The 19446-nt window shown below is 39.9% G+C and overlaps 1 protein-coding gene across 2 annotated transcripts in view; it reads left to right on the forward strand.

The window, feature by feature from the left end:
- Nucleotides 1–19041, forward strand: part of nelfa (negative elongation factor complex member A) — a 49538-nt gene extending 30497 nt beyond the window's left edge. The window contains exons 6-11 of one of the 2 annotated variants that reach the window (XM_063046995.1): nt 469–538; nt 4008–4096; nt 4577–4688; nt 5479–5789; nt 8173–8272; nt 16270–19041. In XM_063046995.1, the coding sequence (XP_062903065.1) occupies nt 469–538; nt 4008–4096; nt 4577–4688; nt 5479–5789; nt 8173–8272; nt 16270–16454 (867 nt within the window). In that variant the 3' untranslated portion in view covers nt 16455–19041. The other variant, XM_063046996.1, reaches the window with a different exon arrangement.
- The last annotated feature ends 405 nt before the right edge of the window (nt 19042–19446 follow it).

The following is a 19446-nucleotide window of genomic DNA, read 5'->3' on the forward strand; positions in this document are numbered from 1 at the left end:
TTACAGTCATTCCAACATGAGTAGGCATCACCTGATGGAGTCCTTGAAGCACGCAAGCCTCCACACGCGTCAACATCGTGCATTTTATAAAGGCTTTGGAACATGGATAAATTGATTGTTTTTGCGTGTACTTGCTACATAACACAGCATTCACTTTAATCTGCTCTATATATCAATCTTGACTTGATGGGCATAAATCTGTGTGAATGAATGTGGGTTGAAAATTCTATAAAAGATCATGTTACATTATTCCTCTCAGCACCTTGCGGCGCATCGTGCGGCAACTTGTCATTCCTTTAGCATTTTGTCTTGTTTTTTGCGAGGCCAAGTTGCTAGCTGGACATATAAAAGATCATAGCTATTGGGAATTACAGTCTTCATTTGATGCATTTGTGAGTACAATTTATAGTCATTCAATCAAGAAGAAAACACATAATACGTCAGTAATAATCTTTTGTTCTTTTCTAGTTGCTGGACATATCAGAGCTTGATATGGTAGGTGCTGGTCGGGAAGCTAAAAGGAGAAGGAAGACACTAGGTTAGTGAGATCCAGTCTTCACTGCAAAATCATTTGTGTCAGGTGACCTTTGAGGGGGTCTGGAATCGAGGTTGATCCATTTCTCAGTGCCATAGAGACAGTTATTAGGAGTAGGAGGGAGTTCATTTAGAGTACACAGAACACTACAGGACAGCAACAGGTTCAGCCCATCTGGTATATGCCGAACCATTAATTAATGTGCAGTACAGAATAGGCTCTTCGAGTCACGCCACCCAGCAACCCCTGATTTAACCCTAGCCTAATCATGAGACAATTTACAATGACCAATTAATCCACCAACCATTACGTCTTTGGACTGGGGGATGAAACTGGAGCATCTGTAGGAAACCTACATGGTCATGGGGAGAACATACAAACTCCTTACAAACAGTGGCCTAGTTTCATCAATCTGCCCCTGGACAATGGCCCTTCGTACCCTTCCCATCCTTGTAGCTATCCAAGTTTCTCTTAAGTGTCGAAATAGAACCTGCATCCACCACTTGCACTGGCAGTTTGTTCCACACCCTGAGGGTGAAGTAGTCCCTCTTCATGTTCCCCTTAAACATTTCACCTTTCACCCTTAACCCATGACCTCTAGTTGTAAACCTACCCAACCTCGGAGGAAAAAAACCTGTTTGCATTTTACCCTATCTATACCCCTCAAATTCTTGTTTACCTCTATCAAGTCTCCCCTCAATATTCTACATTCTAGGGAATGAAGTTCAAACCTATTTAAGCTTTTCCTATAACTCAGGTCAAGTCCTAGCTACATCCTCGTAAATTTTCTCTGCACTCTTTCAATATTATTTACATCTTTCCTGTTGGTTGGTGACCAAAACAAAACTGCGCACAGTACTCCAAATTAGGCCTCACCAAAGTCTTATACAATTTCAACATAACATCCCAAATCCTGTACTCAATAACTGATTTATGAAAGCCAATGTGCCAAAAGCTTTCTTTACGACCCTGTCTACCTGTGATGCCACTTTCAAGGAATTATGGATCTATATTCCCAGATCTGTCTGTTCTACCACAATCCTCAGTGCAATTACGCTCACTGAGTAAAACCTACCCTAGTTGGTCCTCCCATAGTGCAACACTTCACACTTCTCTGCATTAAATTCCATCTGACATTTATCAGCCCAATTTTCCATCTGGTCCAGAACTCGCTGCAAGCTTTGATAGTCTTCCTCACTGTCCACTGCACTCCCAATTTTGGTGTCATCCGCAAATGTGTTGATCTGGTTTACCACATAAGCATCCAGACCCAATCCAATGTCTCCTTAGGAACTGTGACACACATAATGTACCAACTTCCCCCGCTCACTTTTTTTAAACTCTCCCTCTTTAGAAAACAGTGTCTTCTTAGGAACTGGCATGTAAAATGTGATTTAGCCCTTTAGATTTGAATGCATTTAGCCCTGCAAGATTTTTAACTGTTCAATATAATCATACCTTATCATCCAAATGCAGTACCGAATTCCTGTTTTATCCCAGTATCTTATGATCTCTTTAGCTATTAGCACTTAATATTTAACTCCTCTGGAATATAATGATTTGGTCTCAACTAACCGAAAGCCAAATCCTGAAGTTTAAAAAGCAATTAAAAAGTGTTTCTTTAATTTCAATCCTGTATTTCAACTCTCTTTAGCCTGCTCTGCAAATCTTTCTCAGCTTCTCTAATCTATCCCAGCCTCTCCATTGAATCCATGAGGCCAAACAATAGAACCAGTCTAGGAAATCTGTATGCTTTCTAAAACCTTTAAATCTTTAAAAAGAATTGGATAATACTGCAGCTCTGGTCTTAGACACATTGGATCATTTGCTTTGCCAGATTTAAAGAGATTATAGAAATGGAAATTATTGCAGTAAGGCTTGTCGTGGAGGCACTGTCAAGTAAAATTCAGTTGTATATTAGTGTAGATGATCAAAAGAGTAAATAAGGAAAGGTATAGATGTTTTAGGAGGGAGCTAGTGTGTTACCTTGGACTTCTCTGTTAGTTTATCATCATTCTACCAGGATAAATGGTCCTTCTGGCAATCTAGCATAATTTTTGTCATCAATAGGAGCATTGAAGTTTGGCATCATACGCAGATTTTGAAATTATGCCCAGACCGCAGTCCTTCATTGTGTACTAAAAATGGCAGTGATCACAGTACTGAGATTTTGGACTAGAGTTGTATTATCCTTCCAATTCTGAAGAACTGATGGTTATAATTTTTTCCTTTCTCATTCACCAGTTTTGTATCCAAGTTGCAAATGTCTGTTTATTGTATGGCTTTAATTTTATTTAGCCACATTTTTTTTTTAACTCTGTCCTGCAAATTAGCTGGGCCCTTGCTAGTGAAAGGTAAAAGGATTCCCTTTATTAACAATCAGGCTACTTAAGAATAATTTTTTTAAATCAGTATCTTGTACTTATATACAGCCTGATTGTTCCTTTTGGATTTTAAAGCTGATGCTTGTAATCCACTGCTTCACAAACATGCTGGGTAATGGACTTCCCCTCTCAGTACATACACTGTGATTTGCTTTGTAAATTAATGATAAATTGGCTTTAATCTTCAAAGACATGGTGAAAGTTTCTTTTTAAGTTTCATCTGATCCTTGAGTTTTTAGGGCGATTCAAGCTTTGTAATTGAAGCAAATTGAGATGTCCTTAGTGACATGATAAGGTCCTATTAACCACAAGTTATCATTGTAGGAGGTTTATACTTAAGTGTAGCAGTAGTAGTGTTGTAACAGTTTAGCAATCAAATCTTGCATTTAAAGTATGGCTTACAATGCAGTGCAACTACTTTCTGCTTTCTGAAATTAGCCTGAGCACTTCATTCACAGTCTTTATTGTTACAGTTTTATAGTTGTAACATAAGTTTATTATGAAATAATAAATCTTGGGCTGAGAAATTTCATCAGTGGAATTGAAACGTCCATGTGAGAAGTTAGTGCTCCATAAAACAGTAGTTATAATTGCTGTGATCTACGGGAGGTTTTACTCCACCTTCTGCTAGACCTGATGTAGACCAGGTTGATTATTCTCAATGGATGATAATCTTATTTATCAATGTAGATGGTCACATCAATAAGCTGAAATTTCACTTCCTGTTCCACCTAACCACTGCACATCTTTCACATGTTGAAACACAGTAGAAGAACCTGCCTCTGCTGAGCTGAAATGCATATATTAACAGGTATATGGAGGAATTTAAGGTGGGGGGGTTATATGGGAGGCAGGGTTTGAGGGTCGGCACAACATTGTGGGCCGAAGGGCCTGTACTGTGCTGTACTATTCTATGTTCTATGTTAACCTTCTTCAATGTCCTCTGACTGAAGATGATTTTTACACTTGTCTGATTCTAGAGAGCAAAATGTAAATAATTCCTGAAATTGTCATTTATTTTATCATGGTCTATTAACAGATAAATTAAAACACTTGGTGACATTTCTAAACTTTCTTCTTAAATTCAGATACAGAAGTTGCAGAAAAACCTGCCAAAGAAGAAATGGTTGTTGACAGCGTCACACCAGATTATGCTGTTGGTCTGGTCTCCACACAGGTAAATTGCAGATGAGGTATCAATGCAGGTGACACAAATTAACCTTGTGATTTAACAATTTATTACAATAAATTAAAAGGTTACTATTTGAAATTCTGATTTCTTTGCTCAGTGTTTAAGCAGACTCCTGCTGCAATCATGGATGTTATGACTATTTCCTCTAACGATCAAAACTCAATTTCTTATTTTATATTGAAGTGAATTACTTTAAAAACCCCTGTACAGGCCTAAGCACTTTTGTGAGAGATGATCCAGCTTGTTCTAAAAGTATATTTTCTGTCCTGTGGATAAATAGTTTTAGAAAAGTTTTAAAGTTATCATTGGTAATTTATCATCATTTTAAGCTTGACCCTGCAGTTGAAAAATACCTGTGTGCACATAATAAGTTTAATTTTATTCTGAAACATCTAATTGTCTTCATAAATGCTTCTTTTTTAAAGGTTAGTAATATTTTATTGATTCTTTGTGTATTTTTCCCAGAAACTTGGTGCTTTGAGTAACGATAATGCACTACCATCTACTAGTTACTTACCTGCTACACCGAGTATGGTGCCATCATCGTCATACATTTCCAGCTCTGAAACTCCACAAGGTGAATATCAGCAGACTAGAAGGAGGTGGTAATCATTAATCTCGTGTTTAATTAAAAGGATGGAACATAAACTTTAAAATTGTCTTGTTCTCCAATTAACAAATGTCACAGTGGGCTATGAGGCAGCAGTCTCTAAATCACTTGTTCTCTGGCAGACATTTAGTGGATGCCTAACTGATTGCAATGGAAATTGATATTAATGGTGGAATTTTCCTCTGAGCAATCATTTCTCCCGAGTGTTTTGCTGTACACATCTTGTGAATTACACAAAACACAGTCATACACCAAAACAAGCTATTGTGCTGAAATAAGAGGCGTGAGGGCAGATTTTCATTTGTAGTGGAATTCAAAGCTAATGATCAGAGACACCAGATTTACTGGTGTGGTAGAAATATCTGCCCCAGTAATGTGATGATTAAGAGCAATTTGTTATCATATCAATTTGAGATGCATTTTAAGGTTATAAGGAATAACATGATAGAATATGTTAATGTAAGGAGGTTAAAAATGGTGCTAAAATATTAAAAGAACCCATTTGAGCTGAATAGCATTTTTCTTTGTCGTGAGCGTCCAAGCCCAAGTGTGAGGCTTTGAGGGAAATAAAATGATAGATGGTTAGTGTATTTATGCTTTAACAATATCTATCTGCAGTTTGTGTGGGTACAACCAATGATTAGATCTGAAATTATTTAATAAAAAACAATATAAAAGAAGCAATTCTGTGGCACATAATTGAGATTGTTGGAAATGGTAGTCATGAGTTACAGGTTCTTTCTTCTTCCCTGAGCAGCTAACACAGTCGGATCAGTCCGGGAGGCTCTCCAGACAAATAGACTATCGGAAGAGTCCACAGCTCCTACCTCTAGTCTACCTGGCCAGTTTAAACAAAGAACCCCAATTTATAACAGCAGCTCAACAACATCTACCTCAGCTACCACTGCCCCAACTACCGTGCCTGTCACAGTGACAGCTCCAACAACACCTGTACAGCAGCAGACACAGCCTCAACAGCAGACACAACAGCAGCAGCAGGCACAGCAGCCGCAGCAGACACAACCGTTGCAGCCGCAGCAGCAGCCGCGCAAGAGTCTTTCACTCACAGTAAGTAGGAAATACAGGACCGGATCTTCGAAGGCAGTGAATTAAAAGTTTGCTCTCCACATGTTGCCTTTACCCCAGTGGGGAATAGTATCCATCTGAAAAAGACAAACTGAAACTTTTGCGTTGCTGTGACATTTAGTCTAGATTTGTAAGAGATTTGTGTGGGCCTTCACTTTGCACTGTATTGTGATTATATAGCAGGGGAAACTTATTTTGAGGAACAGTGGGATGCGTTGTTCATTTGGCAAATGGATTTCATTTTCCACCACTTTTGCAGGAGTGACTCCACCTTCACCTCAAATATGTACACCAACGTTAGATGGAACTTGTCTTTTTTTTTCCATGCTGCTTGAAGGAAGTTCTGCAGTTTTTTGCTTCATTAAGGATTTTAGACAGCGAATGAGAAGCAGTTTTCCTTGATTGAAGGTGAAGGACCAGAGGTTACAGAGTTAAGGTAATTAGGAAAACTTTAATAAAGTGTAGAAGGGAAAGCTTCCTAAATGCAGCAAATGCTGCCGACAGTACAATCCTACTGAAACTGAGAATGCATCTTATTTATTATGTATAACTAGTTACAGCATATCAAAAGCACTTGTATAGCAAGAGTACAGTTTGTAGTGCACAACTAGAGTAATTACAAAGCTTGATGAACTGCATCTCATTGTGCCCTACACAATAATCCCCTGTCTCTTGTCTAAGCGTATTGCAGTCCTAAGAAGATAACTTTAAATCTAAAAGATTTTGGATAACCTGTTGCCTCAAAGCCTCCACCCTGGTTTCATCTTCAAGGCTTTTCAATTTTTGCAGTTTTTAAAAAATATTTACCATAGCACTTTAATCTGCACCCTATCACAAGTATTCCCCATGTTCTCTGTAATATCAAACATGCTTAATCACTGTTTTTCCCATTTTAGTTAAGGGTCCTTAACAAAAGACATCCACTATTTCACTCCCCACGGATCTACATTCACTTACAACATTGCAGTTTTTTTTTGCTTCGTTGTGTGTTATGGAGAGATTTGATTATAATGAGCAGTTTATAAAATCAACATATTTGTGAAGGAAAGGAGACTGAGAAGTCAAACACAAACACGAGAAAATCTGCAGGTAGGCCTCAAACTCCGAAGCAACACACATAAAATACTGGAGTAACTCAGCAGGTCAAGCAGCATCTATGGAAAAGAACAAACAGTTGACCTTTTGGGCCAAGACCCTTCTTCAGGTTGAGAGGTGATGGAATTGTTGCTGTTGGGGTGCTATACAGATTAAATCGGAGGCTCTTAAACTCTAGTGTGTGTCCCCTGTGGGCACAAGTGTCTCTGGAGAGTTCATGAAGTAAGTTACTGTGGCAGATTTTTGAAGCCTGTGCGGTTGTGGCTGCACTCAGTTGACAATTTCCAAGCAGGTTATTTGTCACAGTAAAATTCCAATTGACCGGCATATTGATGTTAGGCTAGCTGATTTTATTAATGCCCCAACACACTTTTAATTGACCTTTTCCAGATGTTGCACAGTATTATAATCTCTTCTGTGAAGCAGGCAAGTGAAGACCGCAGGAACTGGGTCCCGGTGCATGAGAGACGAGAGCAGCAAACATTACCTGGTGATCTAAATGCCACATCTGCAGCTATTGGATTGTTGGAGTTATGCTATTGCGAAATAGATAGATGGTAACTTTAGAGAATCAATTGTCGCAAAAAAGAAGTTCCATGAAAAGCCCAGAGGTTAGAGTTTTCTTGGAAGATAGTTAAAATTAATATTAAGGCTTAAATTTTAAACATCTACTGCTAGGATACCCAAGCAGTTGGAGAATCCAATGAAGTGAACATATAAAAATGTTGCATTCTCCATGTCTAGGCAGAAAAAAAAACTAAAGATATAGCCTGCAGTGGAAAAGAAGTGTGGGTTAATTCAAAACTATCTCTAGAATTAAGGTTGATGCTCCCCAAAAGAAGAGAATGTTAAAAGAAATATCAGGGAAGGCAATTTCAACTTGCCATTCCTACACCTGCTGCCATAAAGACAGAAATTAGTTTTGTGTGCCCTGTATTAGAAGGACAGGTCACTTCAGTTATATATTTAAATCATGTTCCATTGGGACCCTGGTTTAAATTTAATAAACATGTTTATACAGGGAAATCTGAACTGAAATGGAGAGAATCCAGTTCCTAGAGATGAGTGTATTTTAGAAAACCTTTCGAAGTGCCCATAAATTCATACTCCTTTCTCTTTTGTATAATGGGACTTCCAGATTACCAGAGGATAAACATGGATCTTATTTCTTAAATTAGCATTTCTGTGTTCTTGACAATTAATTATCTTGTTTAATCAGGATTTTCATTGTTACATTTATTCTCACCCATGTTTCATTCATATCTTGCAGAGAGACCAAATGTATGCAGCCCAGGAAATGTTCAAGACTGCAAACAAAGTCACGCGCCCAGAAAAGGCTCTTATACTTGGGTTTATGGCAGGTTCAAGAGGTATGATGGAAAGCTTTTTTGTATCCTTACCTCCACTTGCATTGTCAGTGCTGAATCCACCTTACTTAAATTACTTTTTTTGTGTGGTAGGCCTGTTAATTACTGTAAATATGAACAATTGGATAACTTAAATATGAATAATTTCTACTGCTTGACAATTAAATGATTAAGCAGCTTGAAATGTGTATTTAAATCACTGAAGATTTCCCACCTTGAAATAAACTGTTCATAGCCAATCGGCCTTGTCTTCTTCAAGATCTAGACACTGTCCTTTCTCTTATGTTGAAATAAGCCACTGATCATTGGCAGTCTCCTCATCTAAGGTCAATGAGCTAAGTTAAACAATCATTCTTGGAAAAAAAAGTGACACTTTAAGATTCCCAGTGCAAGACTCAGACTGTATTCATTACAAGGCTGGCATAACTACAGATGATAGTCAGGAGGCTAGGTAAGAAAGAATTGTGATAGTTGCAACCCCCTTCCTGTGCTGTTGGTTACACAGTGTAACAGTCCTTGTTGGTTGTCTTGGTAAAGATGACTGGCACCTCATGGAAGTGTCAGCTTAGGATATATTACATTACAAGGAGCAGAACAGCAAAGTTCAATCTATGGTCACATCCAGTGGTGGCAAGAGTGGGAGTCCTGGCTGCTTTGTCATTGAGTATATAGCACATGCCAACTATCAAGTACTCATCAATACTAAACCAGCACTTGGTCCAAGGACTTTTATGCCCTAATGATTCAAGTGTTCTTCCTTGACTATCTCTGTATGATCCACTTAATGAGCGCCAGCTAGCATTTGCCCTCTAAATTATTTGCATTGTCCCACGTTTAATGGAGATTAATAGTCATAGAGAACTACATCACAGAAACTGGCCTTTTGGCCCATCTGGTCTGCGCCAAACTATTAATCTGTCTCATCCCATGGACTTGCGCGTGGACCGCAGCCCTCTATACTACTCTCATCCATGTATTTACCCAAACTTGAGTGTTGCAATCAAACCCGCATCTACCACTTCCGCTGGCAGCTTGTTCCACCCCTAAATGAAGATCCTCCTCATGTTCCTCTTCACCTTTCGCCTTTAGCCCATGACCTCTAGTCTTACTAACCTTAGTGGAAAATCGTAGTGAATCCTTATTATCAGGAGGCTAGATTGTGGAGTGGAAATGTGTAGGTTAAGGACCTTTACTCTGAGAACATTGAGTGCAAGGTATATGCTCTCACGTGTTAGTGAACAGGATGTTTTAGAGTTCAGCCTCTTGTGCAAGGGTTGCCTACATACTGAAACTCAGCCACTGAAGTTGGGGTGACTTTGGTCCTGGGTGGCACTTTAACAGTTTGCTGGTTTAAATTCACTCAGGAAGCTTGCTGGGGGAATTATTACTGTCAGAAAGATTGACAAGTATTATGGAATGTTATAGTCTTGAAGTATGTCTGTACTGCCGTTAGTACTGTTAAAAAACTCATTAGTTAGGATCACAGCTTCCCTGCCATGGTGTACTAAAAAATTGAAGTAAATTTCTGTTGCTAGGTAAACTTAAGGGTACTCCACAGTCCCTCCTGCCTGAGTGGAAAACTTTAGGGAGGTTGACAAAGGCTATGTATAGTAGCTCGTGCTGTTCCTTGTAAGACCATAGACAGGAACAGAATTAGGCCATTCAGCCCATCGAGTCTACTCCAGCATTCCATCATGGCCGATTCCAAATCCCGCTCAGCCCTATACACCTGCCTTCTTGCCATATCCTTTGATGCCCTGACCAATCAGGAAGCTATCAGCTTCCGTCTTAAATATATGCACAGACTTGGCCTCCACCGCAGTCTGTGGCAGAGCATTTCACAGATTCACTACTCTCTGGCCAAAGAAATTCCTCCTTACCTCTGTTCTAAAGGTTGCCCCCTCAATTTTGAGGCTGTGCCCTCTAGTTCTGGATACCCTCACCATAGGAAACATCCTCTTCACATCCACCCTATCTAGTCTTTTCAATGTTCAGTAGGTTTCAATGAGATCCCTCCTCATTCTTCTAAATTCCAGTGAGTACAGGCCAAAAGCTGCCAAATGCTTCTCGTATATTAACCCTTTCATTCCTGGATCATCCTCATGAACCTCCTCTGGACTCTCTCCAATGACAATACATCCTTTCTGAGATGTGGGGCCCTAAAACTGTTGACAAGACTCCAGGTGTGGCCTGACTTGTGTCTTATAAAGTCTCAGCATTATCTCCTTGCTTTTATATTCTATTCCCCTTAAAATAAACACAAACATTGCATTTGCTTTCTTTACCACAGACTCAATCTGTAACAACCTTCTGGGAGTCTTGTACAAGAACCCCTAAGTCCCTCTGCCCCTCTGATGTTTGAATTTTCTCCCATTTAGATAATAGTCTGCACAACTGTTCTTTTTACCAAAATGCATTATCATACATTTCCCGGCACTGTATTCCATCTACCACTTTTTTGCCCATTCTTCCAATTTGTTTAGGTACGGCTGCAATCACATTGCTTCCTCAGCACTACCTACCTCTCCACCTCTCTATGTATCATATAACCATATCACAATTACAGCACAGAAACAGGCCATCACGGCCCTTCTAGTCCGTGCCGTACTCTTACTCTCACCTAGTCCCACCGACCTGCACTCAGCCCATAACCCTCCATTCCTTTCCTGTCCATATATCTATCCAATTTAACTTTGAACGACAACATCGAACCTGCCTCAACCACTTCTGCTGGAAGCTCGTTCCACACAGCTACCGCTCTCTGAGTAAAGAAGTTCCCCCTCATGCAACCCCTAAACTTTTGTCCTTTAACTCTCAACTCATGTCCTGTTTGAATCTTCCCCACTCTCAATGGAAAAAGCCTATCCACGTCAACTCTGTCAATCCCCTTCATAATTTTAAACACCTCTATCAAGTCCCCCCTCAACCTTCTACGCTCCAAAGAATAAAGACCTAACTTGTTCAACCTTTCTCTGTAACTTAGGAGATGAAACGCAGGCAACATATATATGTATATTCCTTGTTGAGTATTTTGTTGGCAATCTCAATGCTAAAGTCAGTTATCAAAGATGTGATAACAGCACATTTGGAAAGCGGTGAAATCATCGGACAAAGTCAGCATGGATTTGTGAAAGGAAAATCATGTCTGACGAATCTCATGGAATTTTTTGAGGATGTAACAAGTAGAGTGGATAGGGGGAGAACCAGTGGATGTGGTATATTTGGATTTTCAAAAGGCTTTTGACAAGGTCCCACACAGGAGATTAGTGTGCAAACTTAAAGCACACGGTATTGGGGGTAAGGTATTGATGTGGATAGAGAATTGGTTGGCAGACAGGAAGCAAAGAGTGGGAATAAACGGGACCTTTTCAGAATGGCAGGCAGTGACTAGTGGGGTACCGCAAGGCTCAGTGCTGGGACCCCAGTTGTTTACAATATATATTAATGACTTGGATGAGGGAATTAAATGCAGCATCTCCAAGTTTGCGGATGACACGAAGCTGGGTGGCAGTGTTAGCTGTGAGGAGGATGCTAAGAGGATGCAGGGTGACTTGGATAGGTTGGGTGAGTGGGCAAAATCATGGCAGATGCAATTTAATGTGGATAAATGTGAAGTTATCCACTTTGGTAGCAAAAACAGGAAAACAGATTATCTGAATGGTGGCCGATTAGGAAAAGGGGAGGTGCAGCGAGACCTGGGTGTCATTATACACCAGTCATTGAAAGTGGGCATGGAGGTACAGCAGGCAGTGAAAAAGGCGAATGGTGTGCTGGCATTTATAGCAAGAGGATTCAAGCACAGGAGCAGGGAGGTACTACTGCAGTTGTACAAGGCCTTGGTGAGACCACACCTGGAGTATTGTGTGCAGTTTTGGTCCCCTAATCTGAGGAAAGACATCCTTGCCGTAGAGGGAGTACAAAGAAGATTCACCAGATTGATTCCTGGGATGGCAGGACTTTCATATGATGAAAGACTGGATGAACTAGGCTTATACTCATTGGAATTTAGAAGATTGAGGGGGGATCGGATTGAAACATATAAAATCCTAAAGGGATTGGACAGGCTAGATGCAGGAGGATTGTTCCCGATGTTGGGGAAGTCCAGAACGAGGGATCACAGTTTGAGGATAAAGGGGAAGCCTTTTAGGACCGAGATTAGGAAAAACTTCTTCACACAGAGAGTGGTGAATCTGTGGAATTCTCTGCCACAGGAAACAGTTGAGGCTGGTTCATTGGCTATATTTAAGAGGGAGTTAGATATGGCCCTTGTGGCTAAAGGGATCAGGGGGTATGGAGGGAAGGCTGGTACAGGGTTCTGAGTTGGATGATCAGCCATGATCATACTGAAAGGCGGTGCAGGCCCAAAGGGCCGAATGGCCTACTCCTGCACCTATTTTCTATGTTTCTAATGCAAATAGCTTTTCTATTTCTTTTGCAAACTTTCCTTGTACTGTGATGTGGCTCTGCTGAAAAGAACTGAAATACTTGAGCAGCCTTCCCTGCGATTAGCCTCCCTAATATGTTGTGGTCCTACCATCTGATAAATAGCATCTGTGAACTTTGTCACAAAGCCATCAATTCCATTATCCAAATCACTGACAAAAAATATGAAAAGTAGTGATCCCAATACAGACACCTGAGGAACACCACTAATCACTGGCAGCCAACCAGAAAAGGCCCCTTTATTCCCACTCACTGCCTCCTGCCTGTCAGCCATTCCTCTATCCATGCCAGTATCTTTCTTGTAATGCCATAGGATTTTATCTTGTTAAGCAGCCTCATGTGTGACACCTTATCAGATGCCTTCAGAAAATCCAAATAAATGACATCCACTGCCTCTCCTTTGTCCACTCTGCTTGTTACTTCCTCTAAGAACTTAACAGATTTGTTAGGCAAAATTGCCCTTTACAGAAACCATGCTGACTTTGACTTATTTTATCATTGGTTTCCAAGTAAACAGAAACCTCATCCTTAATAATAGACTCTAATACTTTCCCAACCACTGAGGTTAGGCTAACTGACTTAAATAACTAACTGACTTATAACTTTCTTTTGCCTTCCTCCCTCAAAGAGTGAAGTGACATTTGCAATCTTCCTTTCCTCCGGGACCATGCCAGAATCAGGTGATTCTTGAGAGATCATGACCATTGCATCCGTTATCTCTTAAGCAATCTCTGGGATGTAGTCCATCTGGTCCAGAAGACTTATCCACCGTAAGACCTTTGAGTTTGCCTAGCACTATTTCCTTTGTAATAGCAGTGACACTCTCTCTTGCTCCCTGACACTCATGGACCTCTGGCAGTGCTGGTGTCTTCTGCAGTGAAGACTGATGCAAAGTACCCATTAAGTTCATCTGCCACTTCTTTATCCCCCCCATTACTACCTCACCAGTATCATTTTCCTATAATCCACTATCACCTCTCACTGCCCTTTTATTCTTTGTATAACTGAAAAAAAATTAGTATCCTGCTTTATATTATTGGCTAGTTTGCCTTCATATTTCATCTTTTCCCTTCTTAAAGCTTTTTAGTTGCCTTTTGTTGATTTTAAAAGCTTCCCAATCATCCAACTTCCTACTCACTTTTGCTACCTTATATGCCCTTATATGGCTTTTATGCAGTCCTTAACTTCCCTTGTCGGCCATGGTTGCCTAGCCCTGCCATTTGAGAACAACTTCTTCAGTGGGACATGTCTAACCTGCGCCTTGTGAACTATTGCCAGAAACTTCAGCTATCTGTGCTCTGTCGTTATCACTGCCAGCAACCCCCCTCCAATCCACCTGGGCAAGCTCCTCTCTCGCGCCTGTAATTCCCTTTATTCCATTGTGATACTGATGCGTGTGACTTCTCTTTCCCCCTCTCAAATTGCAGTATGAATTCAATCATATTGTGATCACTGCCTCCTAAGGGTTCCTTTACATTAAGCTCCCAAATGAGATCTGGGTTATTACACAACACCCAATCTAAGAAAACTTTTCCCCGAGTAGGCTGAAGCATAAGCTGCTCTAAAAAGCCATCTCGTAGGCATTCAACAACATGCCTCTCTTGCGACCTGACACCAACCTGATCTTCCCAATCCCCTTACATATCGAAGCCCTCCATTACAATTATGTCATTATCCTTATTACATGCCTTTTCCATCTCCCTTTGCAGTCTTAATCCTACATCTTGGCTGCTATTTGGAGGCCTATACATGATTCCCATAATTTTTTTTACCCTTGCAGTTTCTTAACTCCACCCACAAAGATTCAACATTCTCTGACCCTATGTCACTTCTTTCTAAAGATGTAATTTCATCTCTTACCAACAGAGCCACACCACCATCTATTGCCTTCCTGCCTGTCCTTTCGATACAAAATATATCCTTTGATGTTAAGCTCCCAACTATGGCCTTCTTTCAGCCAAGACTCAGTGATGCACACAATGTCATACTGACCAATCTCTAATTGCGCCACAAGTTTGTCCACCTTATTATGAATGTTTTGCACATTTAAATACAGCCCCTTCTGTCCTGTATTTGTACCCAATCATTGGCCTGTCCTTCCTTACATTCATATTACACCCATCATCCACTTTTAAATCTGCTGGTTCCTATCCCCCTCCCATATTAGTTTAAACCACTCCCAACAGTTTTAGTAAACCTGCCTTCAAGAATATTGGACCCCTCGGATTCAAGTGCAAACCGTCCCTTTTGTCCAGGTCACACCTGCTCCAGAAGAGGTCCCAATTATCCAGAAATCTGAGTCCCAGCCCCCTGCTCCAATTCTTCAGCCATGCATTTATCTGCCACTTCATTCTATTCCTATCCTCACTGTCACGTGGCACAGGTAGTAATCCCAAGATGACTACCCTTGAGATCCTGCTTCTCCGCTTCCTTCCCAACTCCCTGTATTTTTTCAGAACCTCCTCCCTTGTTCTACGTATGTCGTTGTAATGCTGTTGTAGGAGTTGTGCATCAGAACTCTACCTGCACTGTATTCTGTGGTTGTGTTTATTATCGTAACTAGTCATGTGGGTGGAGACATGGTAAAAGCATAGCGTTTAGTTATGTATTTGTGCTTTGTCATCCGTTTCAATTAGTACTGGGGCTGGCAGCTGTCATATCTTTTGCTGACAGCTCAATAACACTCAATTATGCATAGCTTAAATTTCATCGCTTCAAGATTGTATGTTTGCTAATTGCTAATAAAGGACTGAAGACATATTAATCATTCTTGACTTTTGGAGCAATCATTACAGGAGTGAAGGCACATCACGCAAGTATAACGAATCTGTAGTGCCACTACAGCTGTTCAAGTTGTTGTTTGGTGAAGATCATACCCATTATATCAGAACAGCTCTTAGGCCACTGGTAGGAATCAGTTTAGAAGGCCCTGGTGTTGATTTTCTCCGTGGAAAATTGGAAAGGATCTCTGCATTCAGAAACAATGCGAGAATCTAGTATATCAGCTTTTTGACTGAAAAGTTCATAAATTACTAGAGTTTGGACATTAAGCTATGTGGTTGATTTTATCTACTAGCTTAACAAACGACCATTTCCTATCATCAATTAAAAATGTTATCTTTAGCTACAACTTGGATGTGCTGAATAACCACCACGAGGTCTGAATTTGTGTCCAGGATTTGTTTTGCACAATTTTTCCCTTGAAAGTAAACATACTGTAACTTAAATATGTCCAAAAGACAAGCTGGGTGAATTAACTACATTTGACCAAGTTACACAACACTTTCACTTTTGGTATGCTTTATAAATGATGGCAATGAACAGGCTTGGGCCATCTGATCAAAATAACGGAAGGAAGTTTTAAATTTTGGAAAATAAAGGCTTTCACATTATTACACATGGACATTTTCCTTACAGCATTTAAGCAAGGTGGATGAAACGTGGCTATAAAACAAAGTGAAAGTTGAATGGCCTTCCTGTTACTGGGGCTATTTTTGTTTAATCGCATTGTCTGCTTTTAATTTCCTGTGTGTTTAACTGACATTTTATTCTTACAGAAAACCCATGTCCAGAGCAGGGTGATATCATTCAGATCAAACTGAGTGAACATACAGAAGTTCTCCCGAAGGCAGATGGTACAGGCAGCACCACAATGTTGGTGGACACTGTCTTTGAAATGAACTATGCCACAGGGCAATGGACCAGACTGAAGAAGTACAAGCCTATCACAAATGTGTCCTGAGGATTCTACAGAACCAAGAACTTGTGGACCAAATCCAATGTTGTTACCCTGATTACCACTGACCTGAGCTTTGATGATTGTATTTTCAGAAGGTTCCAAAACACTTGCAGAAAACACTTACATTGTGATGCAGAATTCACAGCCACCTAAGAGCGATATGAGACAATAGAGAAGTGCTTTACTGCATTCAGTGTTTTATATCCTGTGGTATAAATGTCTTTTCTCAAAAAAAAAAGGTCCAAACTTTCAACAACAGCAGCAGCTCCAGCATGAAACTCCTTGCTTTATGAATAGCATGTGGAACCTTGTGTTACAGCTGAAAGGAGAACCATGTGGTCCCAACCTTGAGTTGTTTGTCTTGTCATTTTCGGAAATTCCATGGGACAATCATTTAGCAGCCTTGATTTGGTTCACTTTTAGCAGAGGGGTTTGAACTGGAGAGCATTGGAAAGCCAGGCTTCCTGGTATCTGGTGCCTTTGCGAACTCTCATCGTCAGTTTTGTAAATTATTTTGTTGTAAAAGCAGCATGATTTAACAATTTTCTATTTTTTGTACAGTTGTAAAGATTCTAGGTTTCTTGCTCATGTGCTGTCATACAGTGTAAGATGTAAAATAATTTTTTATGGAAACATAAGTGCAGTCGAAAAACTCCACAGCCATAATAGTTGGTTTTCCTGTGTTTAGGCAGCTGGTTGAACTGTCAGTGCTTAAGGAACGACTGTGCTTTTACTGAGCATACAGTAGTAAGCACAATAAAATTACATTGTAACTGGTGCCTGGATATCATTATTGGTTCTTCATATTTTGTAGCATTTGGTATTAAATTCAGAATTGCATAGCTAACTTGAAGAGTTAGAGTCATTAATTGGTATTACATATTGTCAGACAGCCAAAACAATGCAGTTACTGTCCAGGGTGGTGGGGTAGGAAAGTAGAAAGTGCAAGGTAGGTTCAACTGGCTATGCAATGGCAGTAAAGAAGGTCTTTTTAAAGCTGCCTCAAGTTGGTCACCTTTTGTATTTGAACCTTAATAGGCAAAAAAATTTGCAGTTCAATATTGTTAATTCTGTGGATTTCAGTTTTCCCCATTTTTGGCTGTTATTTAACTTAAAACTATCTGACTGTTTTTTTTCTGATCCTTTGGCAAATTGACATTTTCCACTATAGCAAGCATTACCTAATCAAATCTGTCTGCACAAATGTATGCACCTCAATGGTCATTAGTAGTGTGTAGCCAGCACAGTATTTCACATCTTTTACTTGCCTAGATCCACTGCCTCTCACTGTTTATGCTGAGATCCAAATGGATTTTTAGGATTCTATTATGACTTGTAATTCCACACAAATTTGATGCGGTTTGACAAGAGTTTCCTCAAATGTTTAGGGGAAAAAAGTATATAAAGGAGGGAGGATAGGAAAGCCATTTGTGACAAGTTGATGTCACTCTGGTTCTTAGAAAATGGCAAATCAATCTCCATAAGTATGTATGTGTCATTATGATCTAACTGTAAACATTTAAATAGCAGTTGAAATAAGTGTTAAATTCAGGATGTTTTATTTTTTAAAAATTCCCTGCTTGATTTCAAATAGATCAGAAGACTTTTGTATTCTATAAATCTAGGTGAGGAATATTTTTTAAGACTAGACCAGAGCATCTGCACGATAATTTGTCATAATTATGAGTATTTGTAACCATTGGCACTTCCTGGCCATTAGCCTATTGTGTTGTAGTTACTCATTTTAAATAGATTCAAAACTGATCATTAGTGGGTAGTTTAATGTTACATAGACCTTCTGCCAAACATCTTTTTTAAAAAAGACTGTAGAAAATTATGCGTTTTGCAATGGAGGTGGTCTAGAAATAATTTGGTTAAGCTTTTTAAATGTGGTTCATGAATGTGGTTTTATACGTACGGACAGTTCAAGTGGTAATTTTTTTTTAGATAAAATTTCAAATTCCTGACTTGTCTGAATTTGAAGTGAGATGTCCCTACTGGCCTAGGAATTGGAAATAAAATCGAGATTTATAATTGAAGGAAAATTGTTTAAGGATGCTGTCAAGTTCAATTTTGCAGGAATTTGAAATTGACATTTCAATATTCAGTTGCTTTTAATAGCTGTATTACCAAAAGGTCAAAGAGGCTGGCAAGTATAATACTAAAAGATTGTCAATGTTATCTAGCAGAATGTACTTAAGATAAAATTGGCTTTAATAAAGATTGTGAAGGTGGACTATAGTAAAAATTAGATTGTCTACTCCTTAGACTTGGGAGACCAAATATGGCATATGCCCAAGGAAACTGTAAACAGCAAGATATTAAAACCTTAAACTGAGGATGCTTTAAACCTGAAAACATTGTTAGAAATGCTTAGACCATGCACCTGTCAAGAGAAAGTTAACATTTTAGGTTGAAGTTTCCAGCTGGGGTTTTGTTTGAAATAACATACCCTCTTTCAAATCTTTTTAAAAACGCAAACAACAGAAATTCTGCAGATGCTGGAAATTCAAGCAACACACATCAAAGTTGCTGGTGAACGCAGCAGGCCAGGCAGCATCTCTAGGAAGAGGTACAGTCGACGTTTCAGGCCGAGACCCTTCGTCAGGACTAACTGAAGGAAGAGTTAGTAAGAGATTTGAAAGTTGGAGGGGGAGGGGGAGATCCAAAATGATAGGAGAAGACAGGAGGGGGAGGGATGGAGCCAAGAGCTGGACAGGTGATTGGCAAAGGGGACATGAGAGGATCATGGGACAGGAGGTCCAGGGAGAAAGACCGGGGGAGGGGGGAACCCAGAGGATGGGCAAGGGGTATATTCAGAGGGATAGAGGGAGAAAAAGGACATGTCTATCCACGGCCTCCTCTGCTATAAAGATGAAGCCACACTCAGGTTGGAGGAACAATACCTTATATTCCGTCTGGGTAGCCTCCAACCTGATCGCACGAACATCGACTTCTCTGGCTTCCACTAGTGCCCCACCTCCCCCTCGTACCC

This window comes from Mobula hypostoma, chromosome 4 (assembly GCF_963921235.1).
Source record: "Mobula hypostoma chromosome 4, sMobHyp1.1, whole genome shotgun sequence".
In the NCBI taxonomy this organism is placed as follows: domain Eukaryota; kingdom Metazoa; phylum Chordata; class Chondrichthyes; order Myliobatiformes; family Myliobatidae; genus Mobula; species Mobula hypostoma.